The sequence below is a fragment of the Nelusetta ayraudi genome, unplaced genomic scaffold, assembly GCF_046127955.1.
Source record: "Nelusetta ayraudi isolate G7.1 ecotype Tasmania unplaced genomic scaffold, CSIRO-AGI_Nayr_v1 ptg000048l, whole genome shotgun sequence".
NCBI lineage: Eukaryota > Metazoa > Chordata > Actinopteri > Tetraodontiformes > Monacanthidae > Nelusetta > Nelusetta ayraudi.
This window is the reverse complement of record NW_027466098.1, coordinates 10,318,768-10,343,182: the sequence shown is the minus strand read 5'-3', so window position 1 is coordinate 10,343,182 and position 24,415 is coordinate 10,318,768. Positions and strand designations below refer to the sequence as shown.

The 24,415-nt window shown below is 42.9% G+C and overlaps 1 protein-coding gene across 1 annotated transcript; it reads left to right on the top strand.

Annotated features, from left to right (window-relative positions):
• The first annotated feature begins 9,078 nt into the window (after window positions 1-9,078).
• Window positions 9,079-19,963, top strand: igsf10 (immunoglobulin superfamily, member 10). Its single transcript, XM_076036238.1, has 10 exons — window positions 9,079-9,350; window positions 10,091-10,355; window positions 10,824-10,953; window positions 11,170-11,560; window positions 11,680-12,441; window positions 12,599-14,269; window positions 14,383-15,807; window positions 16,083-16,986; window positions 17,193-17,559; window positions 17,639-19,963. Exons 2-10 carry the CDS (start codon window positions 10,162-10,164, stop codon window positions 19,184-19,186), a joined length of 7,392 nt encoding a protein of 2,463 aa, XP_075892353.1. The 5' UTR covers window positions 9,079-9,350; window positions 10,091-10,161; the 3' UTR covers window positions 19,187-19,963.
• The last annotated feature ends 4,452 nt before the right edge of the window (window positions 19,964-24,415 follow it).

The window sequence follows — 24,415 nt, the reverse complement described above, 5'->3', positions numbered from 1 at the left end:
GATGCTTTTATTTTTTTCTAATGTTGAATATAATAAAAACGAATACGAAAAATGAATCATTCTGCCGAATGCTCTTCGGCCCTTGAATATATATTTTTTTTTGAAGGACCTGCTTGGCCAGTGTACTGTGGTTGGACCTTCGTGGTCTTATTCTTGGCGTGAAGGTGAGGAAATGGAAAAACCAGAGATGATACCGCAGGGGAACAGACAGACACATTAACGCAGCAACAGATGAAAGTCGCCACACGGTTTCCTGCCTTTGTCAGTTTGCTTTCTTTCAATCACAAGACGCAGCGTTTTTTAACGGGATCCAATCTACACACTTTCCAACTTGTTATGTCCGTCCATCCATTTTCCAGCACTGTGTATCCTGCACTCCGTGTTGCTGCGGGCCGGGCCATCACCAGCGATCACAGCGTGACACCCACCCCCTCTCGACGGGTTGCCAGTCCAGCTTTTTTTGTTTTGTGCAATACGAAATTCTGAAGTTTTCTGGCTGGACCCTGAAACTCTCTCATGTTAAGAGGGAACTCGAGCTTTTAAAGAACTTTGCTGTTCATTCCTGCCTGATGTGTCACTTTCTGCTTGAGCAATAGAACACTGTCACTTGTGTACACGTGTGCTGAAAAATCAGACACTGCTGTAATGTTGAGGAGGACATGAGGTCACCTGGCCGTTCGTCTCTCCTCGGCGTCTTCGTCTTTTCCAGACAAGATTATTATTTTTCTTTTTTTTCAATGTCTGTAGCTCACGAAGCTCTCAGATTTGTTCCTTTTAGACAAAACTCTGTGTGACCGAGATCAGTGCCATGTGTTTTTCATGAGTGTCGGTCTTGGGAACGTTGCAAGTGAGCGCTCGATTAACAAACAGCTCAATCTCATATCAGCAGTAAGAAAAGCTTCAGCGATAATACATACGACACAAAAATCTTTTGTGAGATGATTATTTACTGTGAACAAATTGCAATGTTTTCCGAACCCTCGTTCGCCATGTCATTATTTCAACTCAGATGGAACCAGGAGGAGCAAGAGTTTTCTAACTAGGTCACTGAAAAAAAAAATACATAACCGACCCACATGTTGAACAGCTAAGTCATATTTTGGCTGACTGGTCAAATATTTCTACTAGGGAGGCAACAGTGATTTATGCCTGATTTATGTGAGTTCAAATAGCCACAAGGCTTAAATTTTTTTTTGTTTTTGTTTTTTGTTTTAGGGCAGTTCTCTATTTCCTCAACTTTACATGCAAAGAATTTCATCTTTCAGATAGTATCATTCTGTTTAACATCTGCATGATGTTTTACGGTGCTTCTAATTGTGTGGAGCAAAGACAGAACTGCTTCTGATTAACAACATTCCCCGAAGATGAACGCACGTGTTCAACGTGGAGCTTTATGAGCAGATGAGAGGGAATAATGACAACAAATGGAGCACAGGACGTGTTTGGCCGTGAGCTGTACCGTCATTTCTAACATGCACTCCAACAGAGTAGGTGGCTTTCATCAGTGCCAGCGTCCCAATACACCAGTGGGAATTAAGGGAAATGTCTATAAAAGCGAAAGCAACAAAGGTAAATTCTGCATCGAAATTCATGTTCTGTTCTTAGCACAGCTCCTTGTGCTTTCTGCTGGATGAAGAAGAGCGGGCGACACGGTGGCGCAGTGGTTAGCGCTGCTGCCTCACAGCAAGAAGGTTGTGGGTTCAGTTCCAGGCCTAAATCAACATCACTGATGCTAGATTATAATGTATTATAATAAAGCTAATGGTCAAACAATAGATTTAAAAAAAAAATAAACAACTTCTTCATTTCCTGCATTTTCGTAGCCTGTTTATATTTGGACAATACTCCATTTTGACTCGCTGCCTGTGACATTACGTGTCTCACAAAGAGTCTGCTTTTTGCTTTGGTCTGTTTGTGCACAAGTACACAAAAGCAACAAATCAACACTTGTCATCAAACACTTGTCACCGGATGAGTTGAATCCGTTTTGAAATGAAGAGTGAACAACAGAAAAAGAGTAGCTTTGAGTTAGCATGGCAACCAACCCAAATCCCATGGCGAAACAAAGCAGTAAACACATGAGTTTACAAGTCTCTCAAATGACACTATGTATTCCTGGCAAGTTTACACATACCAGAGTGAGGTCAGAGGCATTCTCATGCATGAACACGCTTGTAAATATAACAAATGGTGACATGAACACACCCCGTGACTCTAATATAACAGGCCTCTCACACCAGCCTTTTGTTTGTTTTGCCTGTGGGAAGACAAATTTTCAGAAAAAGGGTCAAGTCGAAGATGGGAAAATGTTGAAGAGCTTCTATTGTGTTGTCTGGTTGACTTTTAGCCAATCAATAACCTGACTCGGGTTCCCCATGACAGTGAAGTGGGCCAAGTCGAGTGAGGAGAAAACAAAAAAACCCAATGGGATAAATCAAATTAAAATAGAACTTCACTGTTTCAGCATCTCTAGGCGTTGTGTTCCTGCACACACTGGCACAGATTGGGCTGGGCCCACCGAGCCAACATATCATTTAAAGAGCATGCACGGATCAGCCCCGAAGCATCACAAACACACACACACACATGCAAGCGTGTGTTTGCATGACAACAGAGGTTTAAGTGGACTCAGCGTGTTCAGCTGTGAATATACACACTCACAACACGAAAACGCCTTTTTCAATAGTTCCAGGTGAACTTATAAACGCATACTGTAGGATTCAGCAGTGTTTTTTTCTTATTAATTCTTACTGTGATTTCACAGACAGACTGTATTTAGTTAAAAATCAGCCTAAATACGGTAATGCATTATGTTATTTTGTCATTTAACCCAAAAGAATCACATAACTGATGTAACCAGCTCAGTTGTGTCTAATTGTCTAACAGCATTTTAACATTGAAATTTAATCAATATCTCTTCTCCTTTGGTGTGTTGCCTTCAGGTGTGGCCATAGCCAATCATCTGCCTCCATTTAACTCTGTCATATTCACCTTCTACAGTCACACCAACTAACTTCACGCCCTTTCACTACATCCTTGAATCTACTCTTTGGTCTTCCTCTAGACCTCCTGCCAAGCAGTTCCAACCTCAGCATCCACTCCAATGTTCACAATCTCTTGTCCAAATCATCTCAGTCTTTATGGCTTTATCTCAAAGACGTCTAATGTGCACTGTTTCATTTGAATTCTCTAAACCTGCAAATCGTTTCGAAAGCGTCAAAAGTCTGGCGTTGTAACGTGAAACTATCAAACGCAGGATTTCAGGTGCAGAAAGCAACAAAGCCAAAAGGTCTTGCAACATGGAGGGACAATTGCAGCTTGGGTGTCACATACCAGGAATAAAAAAGTATTGTTTACGTCTCGCGACTCCAGGGTGGCCTCTAGTTTGTCCCAAAGAGAGATGACCGTCATCACGGGCGAAAATTGTTGTTGACGCGCGGAAGTGTTGATAGTAAAGCACACCAGCATGAGAAGAAGTTTAAAAATGGCTGATGGAGTAGCGCTGAGACCGGGCACCTCTGATCTCTGATCGTCACCGCTGCGGCAGGTTTAGACATCGACGAGTTCGGCACTAAAATAAAACTTCCTGCACGCTCCAACAAGTACATGTGTGCGGACTGTTATTAGGGCGCGGGCTAATTTTAATACTAGTGCTGCTTCCTGTCCGGGCTGCAGACGGTGGCGGTAGGGAGGACGTGGACGTCGCTTATGAAACATGACAGGGTTCAGCCCAGTTCAGTGGCGCAGCCTCCCGAAAGGAAGCCACTCCAACAGTAACCTTCATGTTTGGGTTCACGGGGCCGAGATCCAGCCATCTGGTTTAGTTTTATTTCAGACCGCAAAAACAATCAGCGGCCCCTGCAGCTAACAGTTATTACAGCGAAATCCTCCGCTGATCACTTTACGGGGTTGAAGATGAAGATGAGCAATAAAGTTGTCAAACAGTCGGCTAAGAATCTCCAGCGTTTCAACCGTCACCCACAAAGCCAAGTTCGGGCTCTTAGCGTCGCCGTGATTTACATGCGTCACGTAATGCGTTCGTAAATCAGCGGTGACGAGGTCAATGCCAAAAGCCCACGTGGGCTTTATGGGCCGCTGTAAATGTGTTCTGTCAACTCGATCAGCAGTTGTCGGTCTACGTTCACGTCATTCTTATTTGAATCTGCAAATCAACATAGATTGATGGAGAGATGTATATACATAACGACAACTAAGCTGTACAATAGAAGGAAAGTGCGCAAGATTACTTCCAGAAGCGCAATACTGAGTTTAGACTACAGTACTGTTTTCCAGATGTGATAAGTTGATAAGTCTAAATCTAAACTTAGCTATGTGACCAAAATTTAGAACTAGTCTCAAATCTATTTATAAAATGAGCTCTAGAAAATTCCAATCAACACAAAAACTGAACAGGAACACGTTAATGATTGATGAGCCTCAGCGTGAATTCATGCAGGACAGGGAAGTCATTGGCCCAGCTGACAGTCAGCTGATCAGTCCTTGTCCAATTCCATTTGCTCTCACAGAAATGCTGGTAAAATTCCTCACCGACTCCCCAGCGTCCACCTGCTCAGTTTGAGTCAAAAGGACTGTGTTAAGACATTTGAAATGTTTCTTTTGTTGAATAAGATGTAGTTGTTGTATATATGTATATACATTCATTTGTCTACCCGTCCTTGAGATTCCCCCTCTGCGGTTCTTTTGTTTCTTCTGTTCCCTGTTGAGGGTTTTTCCGTCACCTGGTTTGACGGTGCAAGGGTAGAAGGTTAATCACAGAGCTTCCTAGAGCGGCATAGCATCGCACGCGAGTCAAAGCCAGCGAGCTTTTTGGGAGGAACATTGAGCACCAACCCTATCTGCATACTGTTTGTTAAAATGAATGATAATTAATCTTCTATTTAAAACCACTCATGTTAAAACAGAACATTTTGACATGTGAACATGCACAGGCGTCAAAAAGTGGGGTCAAAACTGTTCATAGCAGCAGCTAGGCCAGGATTTGATCCTCTGATTTGATGTGAAGAAAAGTTACTTCCTGGTCTGATTATGACCAAAAGAAGGCTGTTAGGTCATGGAACGCAAAGACAAAGGGCTCTCTAGACCTTGGCAATGCAGGCGAGTAAAGTTGCAAGAATCAAGAACAGCCTGCAAAGATGATCACACGTGGCAATGATCATCACATCTGAAGGCCACTGAGAGCAGAGGTTAAACAAAAGGTCGGCGTCCTAGTGATGGAGGGTTGGATGGGCCAAATTCTGCAGGAGTCGGAGATGCTGCGAAAGATCCCCCACTGAACACTCAGCTGGCAGACAGAGACAAAACAGGCAGAACTCTCACTGGCAGTGCTTCAGTTGCAGTCGTATGTTGGGAAATCAAATTTTGCATTTGTTATGGAAATTTAACATGAGCGATCTTTTTTTTTTTTTTTTTTTTGCGCATTTATTTAAATTGAGCAATCAGCAAAGAATGATTCCTCCTTTCGAGCACATCCACTGCTGCTGACGAGAGCCAGTGTGCCCCTGGAATTAAATCACTCCAGATGGTCAATTCCAGTGACCTTGCTAGTTCCGACACATGCTTAATCAGTATAAGACGGATACATTTTAGAATATATATACAGATAACAAAGCAGCAATGGATGAGTCGAATATATTCTGAGCCGCTCTCACATAATGGCCACTGTGTCGTGGCAAGTCTCTCAGAGGCCAAAGGTCACGTCGGACCCCTGACAGCTGTCGACATGTGTGCGACTAAGGTTACACTGATCAGAGGTGCCAACATAACTGGCCTTCATTTCATCATTATTGTTGAAGGCCAATGAAACTTGATCACAGGTCACGCCGCCGCCAGTTCCAGGAAGTGGACGGGTCTAAACACACAAAGCGTAAAAGCTTCACACGACTGTACTGACGCTGGTACAAACGCAGATAGAATGCACAGCAATCCATTCAACAAAGTAGCCCAGTTGATCGATTCCTTTCTGGTATCTGACTGGATTAGTGCAAAAGCTGAGAGCAGCTGGGTTTACATCAAAACTACTAATATAATTATCTCATTAATGCAGGACGATGGCTTGTTATCTCATGAAAACAGGATCAATAAAGCATTAGCTAAAATCAGAACGATTTCTGCCTGTGTTTGACCCTCATCAAGGTTCTGTCTCATGCTTTGACCAGATGAAACTTGGTTTCGTATTAATAAGAGTTATGTGGACGACATGTTGATGTTGGTGGCTCTCATAATGACTGGTTAGAAATAAAACATTGGTTTTGTTTAGTTTTTCAAATGGACTGTCCAGCTGACATTAAAAGGAGGATTTTTCTACGGCAATAATGCATTAAACGACTTTATTATAACAGGATAACAGTCTTGTTTGTCTGTGCTAATGAGACGATTATTTCATTGCTGCTGCAACACAAGACGAAAGGAAAGAAAAGGGAAATTGGTGTCCATGAATGTATCACTAGATCTCAGGTTACATCAGTTAAAAGTCCCCTGACAAAACTGGTTCTTCGGCATGTCTGTATTTTATTTTCAAGAGAGAAAAACACCAATGTGACAAATTCATAAATTACCACTATTATGGAAAAAAATGTTAAATTGAATGAATTATCATTATCATTATTACTATGTTCGGTATGCAATTACTTTAAAGTGATCTTGCAAAAAAGTGATCTCTGCTTTGCTCTGTTTTTGACAACTTCCCTCCTCCTCTTCCTTTTTATTGCCTCACATCTATTCTCTTAATCTGCATGTGATATGCTCCAGCGACTGCCCTGTTTTTGAAAATTAAATGCTCGGCTGGGAGCAGTGATTTTATATGAGAGGACATTTCTTTTTCTACAAAGCACCGCTAGTGACACTGAAGCGCAATGAATCCCAGGAACAGTAACTCCACCAATTTCAAGTCAGTGTAAACCTTGCTTGCAGGTGATATACGGGCAATTTGGTTGCTATAATAAACTATAAATATTAGATATATTTGGAGAGGAAACACAAGGGCCAGAACAACACGAAATGTGCTGAGTTCCTTGAAAGAAACTCCACACATGAGCAATAACATGTCAAGGGGGTTTGAAAGGAGTGAAAAAAAAGATTCTAGTGTAAGGTGATATTTTTTTTTTTTTTTCCAACCACACTATTTCTGTCATTCAGCTCCCTCGGCGGTGGGCCCCCAGTCATAACTGTGCTGAGTCTGAGAAGCTGATAGGCCGCCGGATTCCTCAGCGCGCTACCAGCTAGCTGTGACTTTTGACAGCCGCCCTGCTCCAGCAGGCCCCCGTCAACCAACCCCGAAGACTGGAATGATTTTGAAAAGAGTTTGTTATTCCTCGCTCCTGGCGGCTCGGCGGAGGGGGATCGACCGCGCGTGCAAACGTGGTGCGGAGGGAAATAAATTGCTGCAGAGTCGAGGTCATTTAAAAGCCACCGCAAATTCCACTTTCGCTCTCGGAGTCATTTACATATTGTGGCTGGTAGAATAAAGCAGCTGCCTTTGTGCTCCGTCATCTGGGAAAAATTAGAGCCGAAGAGAGAAACAGTTTCTTAGGCAAGGGGTGGGGGGGGGCAGTGGGCGAGAAATGACTTTGCATGCAATCAGAGTGGAGCAAATCACATTCTCCAGTCCCACAGCACACACACACACACACACACACACACACACACACACACACACACACACACACACACACACACACACACACATTCACACGCTTCACTTCCAATAGTGTATTCGATCAAGTCATACTTAATTTCTGCCAACAGCCAACTTAAAAGCTCAAACACATTCACAGTGAATTTCGTTCAGGATTGGGATGAAATTAAATTCTGGGGAACTTCAATTGTCCGCATTAAGATTGATGTAAAATGAACAACGACATTGGCCGAATGCCGATGTGATTATCACGTTTATGCCTGTCATTGAGCTCTGAAGTAGTCCCTGAAGAGATATATTACGGTAGGATTACAGCTGTAGTTCTCCTAAAGCGCTGTGGGTTAGCGGCGGAACGCCTTCACACAATCACAGATGGTCTGACCTGCACAGTGGCTCTCGGAGAGCAGAGGAGGAGAAGCTGCTCTCCGTGGCCCATGTGTGTCGGTGCGTTGTCCAGATGTCAGCGTAAACAATGTCCACGAAACAGGCAACACACGTGCCAACTTTGTTTTCCGTGAAGTTGGCAGCAGTGAAGGCGATCGGGCTTTTGGGTCAAATATCTTCACAGCCCTTCACGTACATGTGTGGACTGTATGTTCAACCGCCTCAGTCATTTCCCTGCTGTGCATCATCTTTATTGAGCCGATGTTCAGAGTCATTTCACGGTGATGGCCTGAGCCAACAGTGTTGTGAAACAGAAAGAACAGCAGTTTGTTAGACAGCCAAAAAACAAAACAAAACAAAAGTGTGGTGCCTGCGGTTAGGAAACACGTCGTTGTGTTTCTTCTTTTTTCATTTTTTATTTCAAAACTCATTTTAAAACCCACTCATTTCACAGTACAAGACAAGAAAGAAGCGTTCAAAAGAGAAAGTTTTATCTGCAGTGTGTTTTATAATTGCTTGATTTGAGTGAGAAATCTCTTTGAATTTGCCTTTCAGGCTTTCAACAGTAAAGTTTGCACTTTAGTGATATTTGTTTTGATGCACCCAGAATCTGTTTGGAATGTTCAGTCGTGTCCGCTATAGTGACTAATGGCAGATAATTAAAATGTCTAGTGCTGTTTTGTTAGTGCTGTGGTTCTCTGATAGTTTAGTTTAAAGCAGACAGCAAGAAGATGTTTAGTTTGTTTATTTCATTATACATGAAGGAGAATGTTGATATAATGTTTTTAGAATTAATGACAGCTTTGATCTTTAATTGTTGAAGCGTCGAAGGCATGTCTGGCACGAAGAGTTAGAAGAATGCCTCTCATGTTGATTGATTGTTCTTATGTAATATTGCAACAGAAAGCCAAACCAAGTAATTAAATGAAAAGACCGCTGTACAATTTAATAAATGCAAATCTTGTCCTGGCAGGATCCATCCGGTTTCCCCTTCAACTGAGTTTTTTGTCTTTCCCTCTCACATTTCCATCAGAGATCTCAAGAGAGTGCGCGCTGCTCTGGCGAACTACGGGTCGCAGAGGGGCGGGGAGCAGCACAGCGCGCGCTCCTGCTCGGGCGCTCACTGAGATGACTCTGTTCACGCTGCGCATCACACATACACACGCACGCACGCACGCACACAAACACACGTACACACACACTTACAGACACGCAGTGGACTCCGACAGCAAGACGACATACATCCACTCTGTGCGGACCTTCCCATCCTCTCGTCGCTCACTTTTCACATCATTTGAAGCAGCATACGGCGGTAAGAGCAACTTCACTGTATTGTATTAGAGCATCGTAATTCTTTTTTTCTCCTACATACTTTTTTCTCCTTTTTTTTTTTTTTTTTTTTTAATGAATCCTTCTCGCGTTAAGTGCGGCGATGCATTTTGTTGCCATTTGCTCTGCACAGTGCGCAAGTAAAGCGGCTGTTTAGGGCCGTCATTGCCTCTAGGTGGCGCCTCATGCATTGCATTTTGAATTGACAAAAATAAAAGACTTCTGCTCACCTGGCAAATACAGTCATTCTAATGTTGATTGCAATTTGTTGCAATCCTATTATGTTACTTTTGCACAGTTTACTTTTTAATTGGCTTTTTCATCACCGTTCTGTTGTCTTCATGGCTAAATTGAAGTGTATATGTTTTATAATACTACGTTTGAAGCCACCTAGTGGCAGGACAGGAGGCCACATAATATAGACTGTTCAGAAAGACAGAAAATGGCATGGCAAATCCATTTAGTCAGTCTTTTCTTCAGTGTCCACTGGGTGTTTTCAGAGTATTAATGCCAATAGTTGCATCGGGTATCTTGTACTATGGATACATCACTCACTCCAAACCAGAACCTCAAAAACTCAAGCAAGGTCTCCAGACAACCAGTTACTTTCGATTATTCTGTTGGTTTTTATGACTTAATGTGACATTGCTGTTTCTTTTTTTTTACGTACATCTGTCTATTTTTCTGGATTTATTGTTCATCACGCCCTGTTTCCATCCCCAGGAAGATTTGATGGTTCGGGACACAGTTTAGACTAGTTGGTCCATCCGGTAGAACCCTCATCCCTGTGTAGAATGAGTGCTTCATACCTGCGGAGATGGCGGCTGCTGCTGCAGGCTCTGCTGTTCTTAGCTGCTGTGGCGTCGTCAAGCGCAGACTGCCCCAAGCCATGCGCCTGCTATGTTCCTTCAGAAGTGCAGTGCACCTTCAAGTACTTGACCGCAATACCTGGCCCCATCCAGCTGGCTGTAGAAAGACTTAACCTCGGGTAGGTTTCACATCCCGTTTCACCAGATAAATATTACCGCAGCACTGTACTTTTAGCTGTCCCGTAATGGTACTATTGAAAAAGCAAAAAGTTGTTACTGGCTTGGTGATGTGATCAACCTCTTAGTCAGTGAAAACCTGAGGAGAAAAAAATATTTCTAGATTACTGCAGACTTGTGGGTCTTGCAATATTCCTCACATATTCCTGGCTAGATTTGGACCTCTAATCAGCCGTCTAACTTAAAACACCTGTGACTGAGAAGCACAGGAAACCAGGAAACAGGTGCAATTATGTGTGTGTTTACAATAGCTGAATGCAATGGACAAGTACTACTCAAGAAAGGTTTAAAGACAAACATTTGCACAGCTGGTACAAATAAGGCTTTAATATTATCCTTGACTTATGTACAATAACATGCAGCAAATTAGAGCTATCAACTGACATGTCTCTTTCTTATCTCCACATTAGATACAACAGCTTAACTGTCTTGAGAGAATATGATCTGTCAGGGCTTGAGAACCTGAAGCTGTTGATGCTTCATAGCAATTCCATTCATAGCATCGAAGACAGAAGCTTCCAAGATCTCAAATCCTTACAGGTAAAAAAAAAAAAAAATGTTTGCCATGTTCATGTGATGTTGAAGAGAAGACATCTTGTCAGTCATCTGTCTAAATGGTCCAGTTACTCATTTATCAAAAGAACACACAAAAAATGAGTGTGTTGCTTAATGACTGCTGGTGCTTCAGGGTCACCACTTTCTTCTTCTGCTCATGTTATTGTTGAAAAAATCAAAGTCTTATTAACGTTTCCACAGGGTCTAAAGATGTCCTTCAATAAAGTGAAAAGGATCAACAAAGAGACGTTCAAAGGCCTGAACAGTCTACAGAGACTCCACATGGACCACAACCACATCGAGTTCATCAACCCAGAGGCTTTCTACGGCCTCACCGATCTACAGCTGGTTCACCTGGAAGGTAATCATCTCCAGCAGATCCACCCGGACACATTCATCACACTGAGACACAGCCAGGTGTTCAAGGTGTCCTCGGTCAGGAGCATCCACCTGTCGGACAATCTGCTGACGACACTGCCAGCAAATATTTTCACGGGATGCAGCCTGTTGGAGAACCTCTTTCTTCATGGCAACCCCTGGACATGCGATTGCCGTATGGAGTGGTTCTCAGCATGGGCTCACAGGCACACAGGTGAGAACAGTGAATTAATACTAAACGTTGAAATGAAAATGATTTTGGTTTGTCTAGTGTGTCTAGCCCACAATGTGAAAACAAATCATTGTCCTTTATAATCTTTGAATTATTTTCAGGTGTGCTAAAATGCAAGCGAGACAGGAGATACTCCAGAGGCCCGCTTTGTCCTGTGTGCCAAAATCCAGTCCCTCTTCGTGACAGTGCTCTTTCACATCTCCCCAGCCATTCCTTCTCTTGCACTAAGCCACAAATCCAACCAGACTTAAAGCAGAAAAACATCAGCCTGGATGAGGGGGACTTTACTCCAGTTTCAGCCAAGGATTTTATTGCCCCATTAGGATCCATACAAATGAACTTCACAGACCATTTTCACAATGATGCCAGTCTGTCCTGCAGTGTTCAGAGACCTTCTGTATTTGAGAACCTGACACAAACCTGGGAAGAGGACGAAGGGAACAATGCCACCTTGCTTAGCGCAGACCTCACTTCATATCTGGTTTGCAATATTGACTATGATCACATGCAGCAGCTGTGGCAGATCCTCGCTATGTACAGTGACTTTCCAATGAGACTGCAGAGACGTTTGATGCTGACAAGAAGCCCAGAAATGGTTTTCAGGTATACTCAGATGAGAACAAGGGAGGATGACGTTTTTACAAACGTCAAGGCAGACATCAAAGCCTTGCCTGCTTGGCTGCTGCAAGAGGAGGTGAGCTTCCAGTTGGACCGCACCACTACAACTTTCTCTACTCTACACATAAAGTACGAGTCTGTGGTCAACCTACGTGTGGAAAACTCATTGCCCAAGAAGGACCGCTATTCCTGGACGATGATCAAGCATGATAATGAAACGAAGACAGAGCACGCTGTTCTTACAGGTGAGTGGATATCACGCTTGTGATATATATGTATAAATTATTCTTCTTTTTCTTGTGTAAGTTAGGGCAACACTAACAACTGCTCTGACAATTAACGTTCCTGCCTTTACTCCTTACTGATGTATGTGCTGACATAAGTTTTTTATTCTTCAAATAGGTGGTGTTATACAACTCAACTGTGAAATCCAGGGTGAGCCAAAGCCAATGTTGGAGTGGATTTTGTCTGATGGAATGAAGGTCCGAGCTCCATTCTCAAGTGACGACCAAAGGATCATAATTTCTTCCGATGGAAAGCTCACTGTAAGGGGCGCAGACACCTCGGACACAGGAGTATACCGGTGCATTGCCACAAACTACCTGGATGCAGATATCCTAATTTTTCGAGTGACTGTTCTGTCCCCCGATGTGGAAGAAAATGAAGTGAATGGTGTGCAACTTTCAAGGTCTCTGGGCGAAAATGTATTTTTTGACTGCAGCTCCTCGGGAAGTCCTGAAGCCTCGGTTCAGTGGATCCTCCCTGATCATTCAGTGCTGGACAAGTCTCATGGAAGGAGGAAAGTGCATGGAAATGGAACATTGTTGATTGAAGGTCTCACGGCAAGGGACAGGGGGTTTTATAGGTGTTTGGTTGCTAATCGCCTGGGAGTTGACTTGCTTGTGTCTCAGTTGACACTCACAGAACAAAAGTCTAATGCAGTGCAGAATTTAGACAATGAAGGGTCAGGGATGATGGCCAACACTGAATCTAGCTTGACTGAAACAACAGCCGCCTATACTGAGACACCCTCTTTAAGTCCAAGTGACAGTAATAGTCAAGAATCTAGGACAGTTGCATTAAATATACCTCATCCGAGACTTAGGTCACAAGGTAGAGGATCTTCTCGCGGCAGAGTTGGACAGAGACGGAGAGGGCCATTCAGACACCACTCAACTGCAAGAGGCCTCAGTAAATCATCCAGAAGAGTAGATCCACAAAAGTTTGCTGAATTCATGAAAAGGGCCCAAGATGGATCGAGACTTAGAACTACTGTAAACAATGAGCAAACAAAGCCAAATACTGGTCTTTCTGGTGATGGTGAAAGTGAAAACGGCTCTGCTGGGGAATATAATGAAGATCACCTCATTGTTCTCACACCAGCCATTAAATCCTTAGCCACACAATCAGGCTACAGTGGAACAGAAGAAACAAACAAGTTAGCAACAGAGTCATATATACTGTTAGATTCCACATCCATCTCACCTTCATTAGCAACCGATTCGACAGGGGGAGGAAAAGGTGCCGCATTCACACCAGAAATCATAATTTCACATGATAATCTTAGTCCAGTTACTGCTCAAATTCCTGTGTCAGATTTGCCACAAGAGACCCAGCTCCAGGTCTCAGGAGAACAACCCGCAGAGCCAGAGACGTCCACCTGGGCTGCACTGCCCTCCTTTACCACCGATTCCAATGTCACACCAATGGGGGACAGCCCGGGCCCAGTGCAGCATGTTGTTCACACATCCAAAGACTCCAAGAGCAAGACAATATTCACTGCAATCACCACCACAGAGAGGCTACAGGATGAGATTACTTTCCACACAACTCAAACAATCAAATCTCCAAACCTGCCAGCAGGATCTACCATTATCTCTCAGCAGCACATCCATATCATTCCACATAAGAGCGGAAAAAGAGGGGGGCGCAGGAGGACCTTCCAAGGCCGCAGGAGGATAATCAAACCCAGTAGGATCACTGACATAAAGTCATTCTTCAATAAACTCAACCAGCCCTCACTAGATAATAATGGAAATGTCACAGTGGCATGTAAAGTGGAGCATACCACATGTAAGTGACCTCTCTTTGTAAGTCAAATATGCATAAATATGTTCAGTTTTTAATCCATCTTGATTTTTGTGTTCCTTATCTTTATTTTGTGTTTTGCTTGTTTTGTTTTTCAGACTGTGATGAAGACAAAAAGAATAGTGACGGGCAGGTGCTAAAACCGGCTACTTCCTCAACTCCATTTTCACACAGAACAGAAACTCCCATCTCAGCGCAAACAGAGTTACGACCTGAAGTTTCCAGAGAATATATCACATATGCTAATGCCCCCATAATTAAACCCACAATTAATCCATTTTTGAGTGGGCATACGGAAACATCAGTTTCAACAATGTCTATTAATTCTACAACTGCATCCAAAGTTATCCGGGGACGAATTCCCTGGAACAGGCTTTTTGGAAGTAAGGAGAGGGAAAAGATATTTGAAAGACTAAAGAAGCCATACATCACTCCAAAGGTTGCGAGTACAACTACAGCTGAAACTACAACAACAACAATCACAACTGTTGTCAAGGCTACCACCACCACAGAGAATTCGCTGACTGACCTAGATATCATCCTCTCATTAAGACCCACAGAGGACAAAGAGGGCTCAATAGATGATGTTTTGGAAGAATTTTCATCGGGCCGTTTTGAATTTTCAACATTGGCACCTGTCATTCACTATGAAACCACCACTGGTGCAACATATTATTCCAGGTCTTCTACCACTGCTGCAACATCAATAGTATCAAAGGCCATACCTTCCCCACCTACTGTGAAAACACCTTCTGTTGAAAACACGGATGAAATGCTTGTCTCTGGTTCTGGGGTGCTACCTGATAATTGGCATGCAAGTAGACAGAGGCCTGGTTGGACAAGACGACAGCAAGGACGGAGAAGGAGACCCTTTAGAGGCAGGGTACCCTTTGGTAGAGTTAGCATCAGTAAAACAACTAAGATTCCAACTACTGTGGTGACATCAACAGTTGTTTTGACTGATCAAATGTCAAAACAGGATACTATCTCATATGATGAATTTGACTGGAGTGCATCAAACAGTGTAAAAGGTGATGCCACAACCAAGGCTCCTTTGTTGCCCTCAACGTCAGTTACTCCTTCCAACGTAATAATGGCAACCACCACAGTTGAGCCTGACCGTGACAACAGACCGCCAGCTCGTAGGAAAAATGGTCGCAAGCCACAAGTCCAGAGAATCAGTCCGACAGAGAAGAGCAATGCTTTCCACATCCCTGCCCTTAATCCAGTAACCACCTTTAAAGAAGAGCAGCGATTCACCATCAACCCAACCCCTCACAGAAACATGGACATCAACAATGCCTACTCTAGCTCTTATGATTTTGTTTTTGGCATTGAACCAACAAGTGCAAGTACTAATCAACCTAAACCCACTCCAAAGGTCACGCTGAGCAAACCTAGGATTGTTGGGGGCAACGCAGCCAGCTTCACCGTGCTATTCAATTCTGATGCTTTTCTACCATGTGAGACTGTTGGAGACCCTCAGCCCACTATAAAATGGATGCGTTTCTCCCGTAGCACAGGTACATAAACAATACTATTAAGTGTAATGATTTTTTTTTTATATATATATATATACATATATATATATATATATATATATATATATATATACATATATATATATACATATATATAATCAAAACGGTGACTGATTGTGTTGCAATGAAATCTTTGTGTTGTTTATTTTTTGTTCATGTTTATTTGAGAGCAGAAAGCTGAGTGTTTGGGTATGTCTTGACTAAAACTCTCTCTCTCTCTCTCTCTCTCTCTCTCTCTCTCTCTCTCTTCTTTTTAGGAAGTACAATCACCCTTAAAGGGAAAGAGGGAAAGTTTGAAGTTATGAGCAATGGGACCCTGGTAATCCAGAATGCTAGTATTAAGGATCGTGGCCAATATCTCTGTATAGCTGAAAATGATTATGGCTCAGATAAACTTTTTGTGACCCTGTCCGTGGTGGCCTACCCTTCTCGAATCCTAGAGCCAAAATTTCGAGAGGTAAAGTCTCTCGCAGGAAACACGGTGAGACTGACATGTAAGGCAGAGGGCCGACCCACGCCCACAGTATCCTGGACACTTGCTAACCAAACACAGGTCAAGGGTCATAACACAGAAAAGGGCAGGGTATCAGTAACTGCAGAGGGGATTCTAAATATTGAGCAGGTGTCTGTGTATGACAGAGGTCTTTACAAATGTATTGCCAGTAACCCAGCTGGAGCTGACACCGCCACAGTCCGACTGCAAGTGGTGGCAGCTCCCCCAGGCATCATTGAAGAGAAACGACAACTGGTGAAAGCAAGTGTAGGTCAAAACCTATGGCTACCCTGCACTGGCAAAGGTAGTCCTCTACCCAGAATTCACTGGGTCCTTCATGATGGCTCAGAGTTGCAATGGAACACACCGACTATTAGCAGAAAGTTTACATTGCATCAAAATGGAACTCTTCATGTTAAGGATGTGACTGAGGCAGAGAGCGGAACATTTGAATGTATTGCCACCAGCTCTACTGGTTCAGAAAGGAGGGTGGTTATACTGACAATTGAGAGGCACGAGTCTGCACCTCAAATAGTTGAGACGTCCCAGCCCAGAACAGAGCTGTCTTTTGGCGACCAGCTGACATTAAACTGCTCAGCGACTGGAGAACCCAAACCAAGAATCATGTGGAGGTTGCCATCTAGAGCTGTGGTAGATCAGTCGCACAGGTAATTGTCAATGGATCATTGTAATTTAATAATACAATAATAGTTGTCCTAGCAAACATTGGAGTAAATCCAACATTGGTTTGGACAACATTTTAAATATATAAACTATATATTTAAGTTATTGCCATTTTAATTTCAAGAGTTTCTTTGTTGTATTGTACATAAGCATTGTAAAACATTTATTATTTGCCTTTTTTTTCCAACAGGATGGGAAGCAGAATTGAAGTCCTTGATAATGGTACTCTAATTGTTAGTGCTGTGAGTGAGAAAGACAACGGGAACTACCTCTGTGTGGCCCGAAACAAAATTAGTGATGATCTCCAACTCATGAGGGTCAGTGTTTCAATGAAACCGGCCAAAATAGAGGAAAAGCCCTATGAAAAGAAACAAGTAGCCTACGGAAATGATGTGAAAGTCGACTGCAAAGCTTCAGGATCGCCAAAGCCAGAGATTTCCTGGAGTTTACCAGATGGCACAATGGTCAGCAGTGCTTTTCAGTCTGACGTCAGCAGTGGAGGAGGACGAGCTCGGCGTTTTACGCTTTTTGACAATGGAACCCTTTACCTAAACGAGGTATGAAAAACAACGAGTCATTCTCAAGGACATATGCAAACGTATCCACGATTTAAATCGCTGCTTTGTATTCCCCCAGGTTGGTGTTTCAGAGGAAGGGGACTACACATGCTATGCTGAGAACAAGGTGGGAAAAGACGAGATGATTGTACATATTAGTGTGATGACCACTTCCCCCAAGATACGTCCATCCAGTCAGACCTTTGCCAGAGTGAAGCCTGGAGGGAGCGTCCGTTTTGATTGTGAAGCTGTGGGGGAGCCCAAACCAAAGATCCTGTGGACACTTCCCAATAATGATGTCATTGCAGCATCTAATGAACGCTACCTTATTCACGTCAATGGCTCTTTGGATATCAGGGACGTAAAGGCAATTGATGTCGGAGAATATGTTTGTATGGCTCGCAACCTTGCTGGAGAAACCAGAAAACTTTATGAGCTTGATATTGATGGGAATCCCCCTGTTATCAATGGCTACCAGCAAAACAGGACTGTAATTAGGGATGTCGCAGGAAGATTCTCAAGGAAATTGTTAGACTGCAAGGCTGAGGGGAATCCCACCCCTAGTATCACTTGGATTATGCCTGATAATATCTTTCTGACACCACCATACTTTAGCAGCAGGATTAATGTGCACCTTAATGGGACATTAGAGATCCGAAACGTGCGGCCAACTGACACAGGAGAGTTCATGTGCTTGGCGAGGAACGATGGTGGAGAGGCAGTGATGGTGGTACAGCTGGAGGTCACTAGCATGCTCCGTAGACCGATCTTCAAAAACCCCTTCAATAAACGTGTTGTGTCCCACACTGGGAAAAAAGCAGTGTTAAACTGTTCTGCTAATGGACACCCAGTGCCAGAGATCATCTGGACTTTGCCGAATGGAATACGATTAGTTGGTGAGTACAACCAAAGCTCCAATTACCATGCAAGCAAAAATGGGTCTTTAACTATTCACAGCCTTCGCAAAGAAGATTCAGGGAAGTACCGTTGTGGGGCCCGGAACTTTATGGGCTACATAGAGAAGCTTTTTGTTCTGGATATTGCGCAGGAGCCTCACATCCTAACACGACCCCGAGGCATTATTCGAAGTATACTAGGAGAACTTCTCTTTCTTCATTGCCTATCTGATGGGAGTCCTAGGCCCAGAGTCCACTGGACAATTCCAGGAGGGCACACAATTACTCAATCTCGAGTTCATGGCCGCTACCAGTTGCTGGAGAATGGCACTCTGATTATTCAGGATACGACTCTCCACGACCGAGGAAACTATGTCTGCAGGGCTCGTAATGATGCTGGTGAGGCGGTTCTCACCGTCCCTGTTCTTATCATTGCATACCCGCCGCGGATTACAGCTCTGTCGTCTAATGTCAGGGCAGTAGCGCAGAAACCTGTCAGACTCACCTGTGCTGCTGTTGGCATTCCCAAACCGGAGGTGTCGTGGGAACTTCCCGATCGTTCCATTCTCTCAGCAGCACAGCCGGGTCAGTCTCTCGGGACCAAACTCCACCATCCACAGGGCACACTTATAATCCAGAGGCCCTCACCAACAGATTCTGGCACTTACAAATGCCTTGCCAAGAACCACCTGGGCACAGACTCAAAGGTTACTTATCTACAGGTTCTTTGAAAAAACAACAAGCAGGCAAGTTTATTCATCATTTAACAAGTACCAGTGAGTTAGATCACCTGTTTTGTGAAGGTGATGATGACTTGAGTTGAAGATCCAGTTTGGACCTCGAAGTGTTATTACAACTCAAGATCTGGGGATCTGTAAAATTCATAATGGTTCTCATGGGAGTTAAAAAGGCCAGCGCACACTTATTTTGTGACCAGATGGTGCTAGCATCACAAAGAGTTAGTATTACAGTTCAGACATGTGGAGCAAATTTTAATGCCAGTGAAATTTTTCTGAGTGGCTTTTGCTTCTTACAAGACATTGTTCAGAGGTTGTTGGAAAGCAGAATTTATATCTTCATCTTTTAACAGATGAAAATGTCAGCAGGTCAAGAAAATGATAATGATGACAATTTTAACAGAGCTTCACTCAATAAGAATTTGGTTTTATTCATCAAAAATTGAGGCTTTGTTTTTGACACTGGATACATACTTGTATAGATAATATAATGCTTTCACAGCTGAATATCAGATTTGTTGTATATATATAAACTGTGTTTGGATAGCAGCTCAAGTGTTTCCCTTTTATTTAGAGTGCAGTCCATTAAAAAATGAAAAACATTTTTAATGCATACTGTCAGTCTATTGTGTTCTACACAAGAATTCCCAATAATGTTATACATTATGCTAATGTTAAAAAAATACAGTATATTTATATGTATTTGTAGTATCTACTGACTAAAACATTGAGAGAAAATAAAAACGAATAACTGTTATTAGACTAGTGTGGTTTTGTGTTTTTTTTTATTTCAAATGTACGTTTTGATATATGTTTTGACAGCGCAAACTGCTGGTTTTTATGAAGGTCAGTATAATTATCCAGTTATACTTCACCCTCCAGAAGGAAATGACCGTGGCTGACATAGAAATCTTCCAGACACAAATTTTTAACACTCCAGCTGTGAAAATAGTTCTACAACCAGCGTGTCAAAAGGTAAGACCCACGAGGGAGCCTTTGATTCTTGTTTGTAATTGTGGGCTGATTTAACTGCCCTCTTGCAAATTTAAATGAGGGGTGACTTAAAATGGAACAACATATGTTTTTAATTGTAAGTTGTGGCATAAAAACATCATCGGCATTAAATACTGTTTCCTAATTAACATGACAGATTTTGAAAAAACATCTGATTTTGAGCACCTACTGTAGACTGGACAGATAGGTTTGATATCTGATACTACAAAAGGATACTGATCTGTTTAATTCTTCAATCCTTCCATAAACACTCAGTGAGGAAATTTCAAAACAAACAGATACATGTTTTTGCAATTAAATCTTATTTTACACACTGTATCTTCACAACATTATTTAATGCCGATATTGCCACAGATATCAGCTGTTATATGTCCCCTATGCTGATGTCATGATTGCTACAGCTCTTTCTTTACAAAATGTATTAGCAATTTTGTCAGAAAAGGTTAATTTTTTTAAGGATGCATTTATTAAAACCAATGGATTGTACCTCACAGGCAACAACTCGGAACACTTTCTCTGACAATTTTAAAACAAATTGTGAATTGCCTTCAATGATGCACATTTCAAACATGCTCAACTGTTTGTCACACTTATCAGTATGTTGAAGTGTCTTTCTCTATGATTCCAATAACTTCAAAACTCAAGCCAAATCCAAGTTTTTTGTATTCTAAAGTATGCAAAACAAAAAACACAGGGCATCAATATTTCACTGTGACTCCAAGTCTTGCACAGCTGCTTTTTTTACTTAAAAAAAAATAAAGTTGTCCTTTCCTCAGAAAATGAACAGCTTTTGAAAACAGTGTTTCAGCAATGGGATGCAACTGGGTCAGATAAAGGAGTAACGGAAATTATCTTTCATAAGCTGTGGAATGCAGGCTACTGACTCATTTCAGAGCAAAGTGCTTGCACATGTAAGCCTGGCAATTAAACCACTTAAATGAAGTCCTTAAAAGCCACATATCAGTTTGTGATGGTCCTTGAATGTGGGGGAAAAGGAACTTGGAAAGGGCGCGTGCGTGTGCCTCCAGGTCAAACATACTGCACCACTACAACTCAACATGGACGCAGAAGATGAGGAAAAACATGCCCTCAAGGGCTGCATTACAACATCCATTTGACAAAATAAGACAAATGAATAAAATCTGATCTCACAGAAGAAGTGTCCAAGTGCAGTCAAGTCTTAACACTGTGCAGAGTGTAAGAGGACGTAGTCATTGTACTACTCAGCCCGCAGTTCAATTACTCCAGAGGTCTCCCAGAACACAAGAAATATTTCCTGGAAGCAGACGAACTTGTCCCAGCTAGCGAGTTGTTGGCTTGCCAGTATCTTACACTAGTATCAGACCAGCGAGACAGTGTGGTGCCTATTGTATTGTTTTTTGGGGGGGGGTTCAAACACAGTTTTTATCCATGCTCAAAGTGCATCATAAACAAATGAATATTTCCTTTAACATACATCATGTCTCCCTACATTTATGGAGCAGCTGAAATTTATGTGCACTTTGTCAGCGCGGCATTCAAAAAGTTGACTGAACTTGCTGCATAATGGATGGTTGAAACGTTACAGTGCAGGCTATAGTTAGTTACAATAGTCACAAAGAACACTATGCAAATGTGGAGCTGTCATGTGTTCATTGATTTGTTCTATCTTTGATTTGTTCTATCTTTCAGCAGGGCAGAGCTTGAAGTGTAAAGCAGATCTAAATCAAGAGGAGATTATTTGGGTTTTTTTCTGCTGTAGGTTGCAAACCAAGAGTAATTTTTTTCTATGGATGCCTTGGTATTGAATAGTGTGCACTACCTGCAGTAAGTTGTGAAAGTTTTCAAGTACAAATCTTAGCGATGGAGAAAGGATACAGAGGAGGAGGGAAACCTGGGGGATGGGGAGCCACTGGTCAGTGGTATAAACTCCACAGCTCAGCCTGAATGCTGGCGGACATGCGGATTCTCGGGAAAGGCCTGCCGGGAGCTGACTTAGGGCAGTCTGAGACGTGTGCTTGCCTCGGCTCAGAGAGTCTGCACCCGTTGCTTTGATGCCGCACACTCGATTTCACTGAAATCCCAGTTTGGGGGCAGAGGAAATCTCCTCAACATATTGAAGCGGTTCTTTCCATCCCACACAAATGCACACAGAGACACGCACACATGCGCTCATACAGTAAGCCAGCTTCTCTTTTCCCGATGCTGGAATTTCACACGGGGATCGCAGAATCTGCACATCCACCTTCCAGCCGCAAGTAAGACTGATTCATCTTTGCACTTCTCTGCCAGGTGGATGGAGCTGGCGTGCCGCATGGGTGCTTGCAGCTTTCTCATGCTCCTCAGGCCTGCTTTTGATCACCGGTTGAGTTCAATTTAGACACTGACAGCTGAAATAAGGGCATTTTTGCTCACTCCCCGGGTCTGCAGACGTGACGTATACCACCCAGTTTGAACAAGCTATTACGCAGTCAAAGCAAGGTTAAGTAGCTGGTACAGATACATGTTAGGGCATTTTTGCATTTAGTGCACTGAAAGATACATTGACGTTCACAGTAAGAACTGTAATCAGTCTGATCAACTCAATAAAATGCTTTTTTTTTGTTGACTCTTGGCATGAAATTCACTGTTACATCCATCAGCCTCGGGCCCGGGGGCAGAGGAAGAACATCAGCGGGGGTTCTCCAATCTGATTGGCTGCAGATGTGCTCCCTCGGTCCCGAGTGAGTCTCCAGTTGTACTCGCACCGTTCAACCTAGCGCTCCTCGCCGCGGCCACGCAAATGTCAAGCTAAAAACATCAAAGCACCTCTAAATGAGTGTGCGTCCCAGAGGGGGAAGAAACCCCCTTTAAAAACAAGTCTGTTCGCCCAATTAGGCTGCATCAACAACATGGTTCTGCTTTATTTTACAGCAGAGGCTGAGCTATTTCTTCCTTTCTTGGGTCTGAAAACTTAAGCTTTTCCAGGGACCTTTTCAAGTCGGCTGATGGATTAATGAAGGCTAGCGAGACAGGTTCTATGCGGGGGGCTAAGAATGAGCAAACTTAGTCCCCTGGCGCCGAACACCGCTGAGGTGAGACGCAGTAACAGTGGGCAGCAATTGTGATGAATCTCTGGGTCCTCAAACAGGCTTAGGCCAGGGTTCGAATTTAACCCCTGGCCTAAGGCGTGAAGGATGTAACAGAGTGAGTGGAAAACATTTTTTCAATGCAGATCCTGTTTATATACAACTGCTAATTGGCTGTTTGTTTTTAATCTGGTAGGTTTCATTATCCTGCATGCAAAACCTGCCATAGCAACACGGTCAGTGTGTTTTTGTAACTCCGGTCCTGAGCTCAGACTCCACCATGGTCAACATTGCCAGGAAGTAGATTTAATTTGCCATTCCATTGTAAAGCCAGTGGGCAATTTAGGCGCAATCTTGTGGAGCTTTAACGTGTCTGAGGAAACGCTAAACACCCATGAATTAAAAAACAAACAGGAAACGGGAGCTGTGCCGTGTGCACTGCTGTATCTCGAACACCTTTACTCCTGCTTTTAATGACATTTTTACTGGTAAAATTAGCTTTTTTTCTTCTTCTTTTTTTTATCAGACTTCACATATCAACAGTCAACAGCTGTTCCAATCAAATTCCAAGGTGATATTATATCACTCTGCCAACAGGCTTCTTGCTCTCTATCAAGCTGGATTAGATCACTTTTATATTTAGGGCTCTAAGACGGGAGAGGATTTAACATAACTTTCAGTGTTAAGGTAACAAAAACAACAGAACTTGATATAAAATAGGCACTCTGCTCCCATTTCACACCAAATGGTGCAGCTTACGCGACACCATCCCACCCACCTGCTCCTGCTGCCGCTGCTGCTGCTGCTGCTCCTGTCAGCGCCCACAAACCTCAAATCCCACAATGACTTCACGGGAATTACTGACCCTCATTATGGTTCGGAACAGAGCGGTTCCCGCTGATGTCATGTTCTCTGCAGAGAGTATAAACATCACCGGGACGTTACCTACAGCAGGTCAAATTGTTTCAAAACTGAGCCGACAGGAAAAAGTGCGTAACCGCGTTTATTTTGACGAAAAAGTGAAAATGTGTTGCTTTTTTTTTTCCGTTGTGGTTTGACACCACGAACGGGTCTAAAGTTTTTTTGCAAGTAGCTTGCAAAACATAAGGAAGCGTTCTGTTTTGTCAAATTGAAACTCTGGTGCGTGCTGCCGCGACCTATT

Bases quoted from the DNA above. Each gene is read 5' to 3' on its own strand.
- igsf10 (XM_076036238.1), top strand. From the start codon at position 10,162: ATGAGTGCTTCATACCTGCGGAGATGGCGGCTGCTGCTGCAGGCTCTG. The intron at 10,356-10,823 runs GTAGGTTTCACA...TCTCCACATTAG, and splicing joins GTAGAAAGACTTAACCTCGG to ATACAACAGCTTAACTGTCT. The intron at 11,561-11,679 runs GTGAGAACAGTG...AATTATTTTCAG, and splicing joins ATGGGCTCACAGGCACACAG to GTGTGCTAAAATGCAAGCGA.